The sequence below is a fragment of the Pteropus vampyrus genome, unplaced genomic scaffold (genome assembly GCF_000151845.1).
Source record: "Pteropus vampyrus isolate Shadow unplaced genomic scaffold, Pvam_2.0 Scaffold8, whole genome shotgun sequence".
Classification (NCBI taxonomy): domain Eukaryota; kingdom Metazoa; phylum Chordata; class Mammalia; order Chiroptera; family Pteropodidae; genus Pteropus; species Pteropus vampyrus.
In genome coordinates, this window is record NW_011888789.1 from 15,618,183 (window position 1) to 15,624,798 (window position 6,616).

A 6,616-nucleotide genomic window follows, 5' to 3' on the forward strand; every position below is an offset into this window, starting at 1 on the left:
CTTTCTGTGCTTGATCCCTGGGTGGCCTCATCCATCCTCGGAGGCTTCTCTGCAGCTGAGACCTCTCCCCTGGACTTGCTAGACTTTTCTATCTGACCGCCTGTCCCATATCTACGCTCGGATGTCTGAAAGGCTTCTCAAACTGAGCGTGTCCTAGATTGTCCCCCTCAGCCTGCTCTTCTTGTATTTTTCCCATCGCATTTAGTGACAACTCTATCAGCCCCGTTGCTCGGGCTGCCAACCTGGGAGGCATCCTTCACTTCTCTCTTTCTCTCACAACCACATTTAATCCATTAACAGATTACAGTGTCTCTACACTCAGAAGACATCTCCTCAGACTTCTACCCGTATCCCCGTCTCCCCATTCAAGCCATCATCTTGTTCCTAGATTATTTCAGAAGCCTTCAAAGTGGTCTCTGCTTCTACACTTGCCCCACTCCTACTGCCTCAGTCTATTCTCAACACAGCAGCCAGAATGCTGCTATTATAAGTCAGATAGTGCCTCTGCTCACATCCTCTAGTGGCCCTCTGTCTCACTGGGTAAAAGCCAGAGAGTCCTTTCATCAACTGAAAGGCTTTCCCAGGTCCGTGCCCCCTCACCAACTTCTTTTCCATGCCCCCTTGCTCATTCCACTCTAGCTGCCCTGGCCTTGCTGGTTGGCAGCCTGCAGGCACGCTCCCTCCCCAGAGCCTTTGCCCTGGCTATTATTTCTGCCTGGGATGCGGTTTCCCCGGATATTGCATGACTCATTCCTCTGCCTCCATCAGGTTCTTGCTCAACCAGCACCTCAGTGAGAGCTTCCCTGGCACTATATAAAATTGTAAATCCTTCCTTGCTTAATTTCTCTCCAAAACACATTTTACCTTCCAATGTACTTTATGCTTTTCCTGTTTATTTTCTTTATTTTAAGCCCCCTACTCTAGAACATAAATTACATAGGAGCAGGGGTTTATTTTAGATTTTCTAATGACATAAATACAGTTGACCCTTGAACAATGTGGCTTTGAACTGTGCAGGTCCACTTCTATGTGGATTTTTCAATTAACCCAGGCTGTTCAATTGACCATAGTTCAAACTTGAGTTGTTCTAGGATCAACTGGTGGTTGTGAATCTGTGAATCTTAGGGCCCACCTAAGTTATACTCAGATCTTCAACTACACTGGTGGTGGGTGCCCCTAATCCCTGCATTGGTCAAGGTCAACTGTACTTGTTAAATGAATGAAGACAGATTTGATGACATAACAGTTAAATTCTTTGTGTTACAAAAATTAAGATAATTATTTTCTAAAATTTGTCCTTTACATTTATAATAAAGGATCACATAAATAATATATAAAGAGCTCCTAGAAAAAGAATAAGCACAAAGCAAACAGTTCATAGAAAGTTAGAGAAAGGACAATGAACATCTTTTCACAGAAGGTAAACAGAAATACCAATAAAGATGAAAAATGCTGTTTCATTAATAATCAGGGAAATTCAAATTGGAACAGTAATATATTTTTTATCCACCAGATTGGCACAGATTGATAAAATCTAGTATGATTAAAGCTATAGAAAATAAGATTCTCTCATACACAGTTGGTGAAAGTGCATGTTAGCACATACTTTAGAGGGCAGTACATATTCTTTATTCAGTAATTCACCACTTACGCAGCTTATAAAAATACAGATATTTATAGAAACACAAATATAAGGCTATTCATTGTAGCACTGTTGTTAATAAGAAAAATGGGAAATAATTTAAATGTCCATCAAGTCTTTAAAAATAGATCACAAGATCATGTTGAAGGTCTGTATAAAATTATAGAGCTAGATGGGAAAGAGAACTCAATACATTGTGACAGCATTCATTCCAAATTTATGAATTTTTATTATACTTCAGTTTTAAAAAAGAAATTATCATCTGTAAAACCTTACTGAAAATATGCTAGATTATGTAGTATACCCATACTGTGAAATATTATACAACTCTAAAAAGAATGACCTAGCTCTATGTATACATATAGGAAAGATTTCTGAGGGATCAATTAAATGAAAACAAGTTGCAATATGATATTATATGTTAGAAATCCATTTTATATAATAGCAAGCTCAAATGCTATTTTTATAAGTATACCTTAATATACATAAAAGCATAGAAAAACTTCTAGTTAGTTACCAACCAGTTAACAAGTTTCCTTTGGATGGGTATGTAAATGCCAGGGGAAGAGAGCTACTTCTGTATGTGAACTTTTACCAAGACAAGTATTCATGATTTTATAATAAAAAGAAACCAGTAAAGCTGTTCTCTCCAAATAAGAGAGTTTAAGAAAATGTTAAATGTTAAAAATGATTCTTAAACAATCCCTGACTTGCAAATATTTAAGGTTTCATATATTTGTAAGTGATCCCAAAGACTACTAATATTTAATAATAAATAATAATCTTTCATTTATCCAAGGTACAAAAAATAATTCTATATTAACAATGATTCAGGAGGAAGTCCCGAGGTCTGCAGTGAAGCCTCTCCCATCATTTATTGTTGAGTAAATGTATAAATAAATCGTTGCAGCTTCTCCAAAGTGATCACTGTTTGTATGTGAAAAATGGGCCTAGAAAACCAAAGCCATCAGCTAGTGCTGGTGATGATTGTGCAGAGAGGTAGGTCTAAGGAAGTGACAAATCTCAACAGAAAGTAAGATTTTTGCATTAGAGTATATCGAATTCAATGCTGATACAAATCTATGGAGGGAATGTGTTCTATATAAAAATAAAAATTATATTCATGAAACTTTGAGTGTAGCAACCACAACAAAATGACTTTTTAATAGAAATTATGATCCATAGTGAAATTCTCAAATTTGGGTTTTCAAGAACGTCTTAAAAGATGTCACTTTTGAATATTAAAGGTCAATTGTAGTTACCTGGGTTTTTCCATTAATGAATCATCCTTCTCAGATCCAAAAGAAATCCTCAAATTCCTCTAGCCCACCTCTATTTGATATAATATTTCTGAGTTCTTTTGAAAAATGTTTTTTAATATAAAAGGAATATATATTAATTCTGGAAATTGGAAGATACCAAAAAGTATAAAGGAAAACGATCACCCAGAATCTTACCATAAAAAGAGAACCGAAACATTAGCCCATTTTTTCAACTTCTATGAAATTTTGTCTTGTTTTATGCAGTTAGAACAATCATAAAAACAATTTTGTACCCTCTTTCATTAGCAGCATGCTTTATTTGTGAAAACTCAATATATGCGTCTTGCTGACCACATAATATTCTTTTCGGTGACCCTGTTGTAACTGAGCTACTCCCCATTCTTTGATAGATGGATGGGTTCTAGTTTGTGCTTTTATAAATAATGCCAGATTTTTTCATTCCTAGAGCTTTTCTTAAAAAAATCTATTTCAGACTGTTGCCTTAGGTAGATTTTAGACTTAGATGTTCAAGGCTCTTGATAAATGATGCCCCAAATTGCTTTTGAAAATGATAACCTTTTTTTAATGAAGAAGAAGTAGAAGCCCAGAGAGAGACACAGCCCATTTTGGGTAGAAGCAGCCTGGGGCAGCAATCTGATCTCCGATCCTGTTTTCTCTTTTGCAGTCGTCTGCTTTCCTTTGGAGATTTAAGCAGAAGATGGGAGATTCTTAGTTACAGTGCTTCCTGCAAGCCTTTCCTCTAACTAATAACAATGGAGAATCCAAGGCAGACCTGTACAGTTGCTCTTCTGGTAGCTGTATACCCAGATGGGCAGATGTAGTGTTTGTGTGGTGTTACAGCTCCTGCTTTTACAGCTGAAGTCACGAAAACCCACAGACCATGTCACAATGTCCTTACATAGAACAGTTCCTATTTGTGGTTTACTGTGCTACCTTTTAAAATTAATGAGTAATCTGTGATGTGTGATGGGCTGGCTAGGCTCCTCTCCCCAGTGTAGGGTTTTCCAATCTTCTCTCTTCCTCCTCCCTCTCCCGCTTTGTGCTGCAGTATTTTGGAACCGCCAGTCTGTTTGCCACTCAGTGCCTTTATATATGCAGTGCCTCCTCCTGGGAGTGCTCTCCCCACACTCCACATCTACCTGCAAGCCCCAGTCATTCTTTAGACCAGCTCCCGGGAGCCTTCCAGCACCCTCTCCTGATGGCCTTCAGAACTCTGACCAGAGTGAGAGCCCCCCACCCCCACCTCCTCCTGCTCTAGCATGATCTGTGTCTCATTAATTTCTATATCCTATGCACCACATCTGGCATTTAAAATATATTTAATTTGTTTCCTGGCTCCCTAACACAGGTGAAGGTTCCAGGTTTGACGTTATCTGTGGCTTTGTTTCAGGTCTTTCTGTCTGAGTGGAAGGAACGCAAAGTTGCTCTCTCACGGCTCACCAGTCTGGAGATGAAAGACGATTTTCTTCACGGACTGCAGATGCTGAAATCCCTGCAGAGTAAACATGTTGTCACACTGCTTGGTTACTGTGAGGATGACAACACTATTCTTACTGAATATCACCCCTTAGGGCCCTTGAGCAGCCTGGAAAAAACGCTAAACCTTTCCAAGTACCGGAACGTGAACACATGGCAGCACAGGCTGCAGCTGGCCACGGATTATGTCGGCATCATCAACTACCTGCACCACAGCCCCCGGGGTACACTAGTCATGTGTGACTCCAGTGACCTGCCCAAGACACTGTCCCAGTACCTGCTGACGAGTAACTTCAGCATTGTGGTGAATGACCTGGACGCCTTGCCGCTGGTGAACCGCAGCTCTGGGACATTTGTGAAATGTGGCCACAGGGAGCTTCATGGGGATTTTGTGGCCCCAGAGCAGCTGTGGCCCTATGGAGAGGACATGCCATTTCACGATGATCTCATGCCCTCGTATGATGAGAAGATCGACATCTGGAAGATTCCAGATGTCTCTAGTTTCCTTTTAGGGCACGTCGAAGGGAGTGATATGGTCCGATTCCATTTGTTTGATATTCATAAGGCATGTAAGAGCCAGACTCCTGCAGAGAGACCCACTGCCCAGGATATTCTGGACACTTACCAGAAGGTTTTGAATTCACTAAGAGACACTGTGGTGTCTCAGACAAGAGAAATGCTATAAAAATAGTTCAGTTAGTGAAGAATGAGATTCAAGGAACAAGTGGAATAGTTACAGCAGTTCTGCTCTGATGGTGAGCTTGTTGCTGTTTAGACACGTGGTTCTTCCTCGACATCCACGTGCACATGTGAGCGTTCTTCCTCTCCTGGCGACCTGGGCAGAACTTGCTAAACAAGAGCAAACCAGGCTTGATTTAAATCTGGCTTTACTTTCTAATGCTGATCACTCCCAGGTGAAGATGCAGAGAAGTAGTGAATCCAACCAATATCTGAAGGAAGCAACAAAAATGTAGCTACAAAGAGGCTTCCTCTACCCTAATAACTGAGTTTGTAAGCTTGTAAGAAATGTAGAGATTTTTAAATGGCATTGTATGAAAGAAACATAGAGTAGTTCTCCAAAGAATTTTTTTTAGATGGTAATCAACATATGGGTCACGGGAGTATTTCTGGTCTATTTCACATGGTATCGGTGACACCATCTTTGCTGTTTCAAATGATTGTCCTGTGAAGCAATTCTGTGAATGGCTCCTGTGCCATTTTCCTGCCAACGAGCTAAAGGAGAACTATGATAGCATGCTCTTTGAAATGTTGAATGGATGAGGAGTATTTAAAACAGCAAGTGTGAGAGAAATACGTGTTATGGCCTTGGATGGTGCTTGTGAAATTCCTATTTACCTTCCAGCTGGGTTTTCCGTGTCCAAAATTAATTATTGTGAACATTTTACATCAACACTGGTCTCTCATCACTGGAAAGTATCACACCCTTCTACTTGAGTTACATGATTGAATTGTTCAAAAAGCTCTTTCTGTGGCCACTATCATCATTTACAGGATGTGATGGATTTGGTGCATCTTAATTGTCCCTAATAAGGTAGTTAAAGCTGACATTGAGGGGCAGAATCACGGGAATCACAGTGACCTGGGCCTCATCACAGAGCCCCTGACTCAGTACAGTCTGGGGTAGAGTCCGAGACTTTGCATTTGTAACTGATTCTCAAGTGATGCTGATGCTGCTGGTCTGCGGACCACATTTTGAGAACCACTGCCCATAACTGTCAGGGAGGCCACCACAGGTAGTAGGATAGGGCAGTAGTATAACATTAGCCCCTAATCTACCACCTGTGGTGGATTCAGTACTATGCTTGATCAGAGAAGGTGCTTGCCCACAGTATTTTAACTGTTGCTTTTTGTTATAAAAACACAACAACTCCCTAGGAAGGACAGACAATAATAAGTATGACAAAGAAGTGGAGAATTGGAACCCTCATTCATTGTTGGTAGGAATGTAAAACGGTGCTGTTGCTTTGGAAAACAGTTCCTCAAAAAGTTAAAGTTACTATGATCCAGCAATTCCACTCCCAAGTATTTACCCAGGAGAATCGAAAACTTGTCTACACAAAGAACATCTCAAACTCAACATTTCCCAGATAACTTCTCAGTTCCAAATATGCTGTTTCTGTGTTTCCTACATCTGTAAATGGCATACTGTCCATCTGATTTCCCAAGGCAAAAATCTGGTTTATATATAATAAAG

At 40.1% G+C, this 6,616-nt stretch overlaps 1 protein-coding gene across 6 annotated transcripts in view; it reads left to right on the forward strand.

The window, feature by feature from the left end:
- POMK (protein-O-mannose kinase) overlaps nucleotides 1-5,883 on the forward strand; it is a 19,109-nt gene extending 13,226 nt beyond the window's left edge. For all 6 annotated transcript variants that reach the window (XM_023519898.1, XM_011373011.2, XM_011372976.2 and 3 more), the window contains one exon: nucleotides 4,316-5,883. In XM_023519898.1, coding sequence (XP_023375666.1) covers nucleotides 4,316-5,086 — 771 coding nt within the window. In that variant the 3' untranslated portion in view covers nucleotides 5,087-5,883. The remainder of the gene's footprint in view (nucleotides 1-4,315) is intronic.
- The last annotated feature ends 733 nt before the right edge of the window (nucleotides 5,884-6,616 follow it).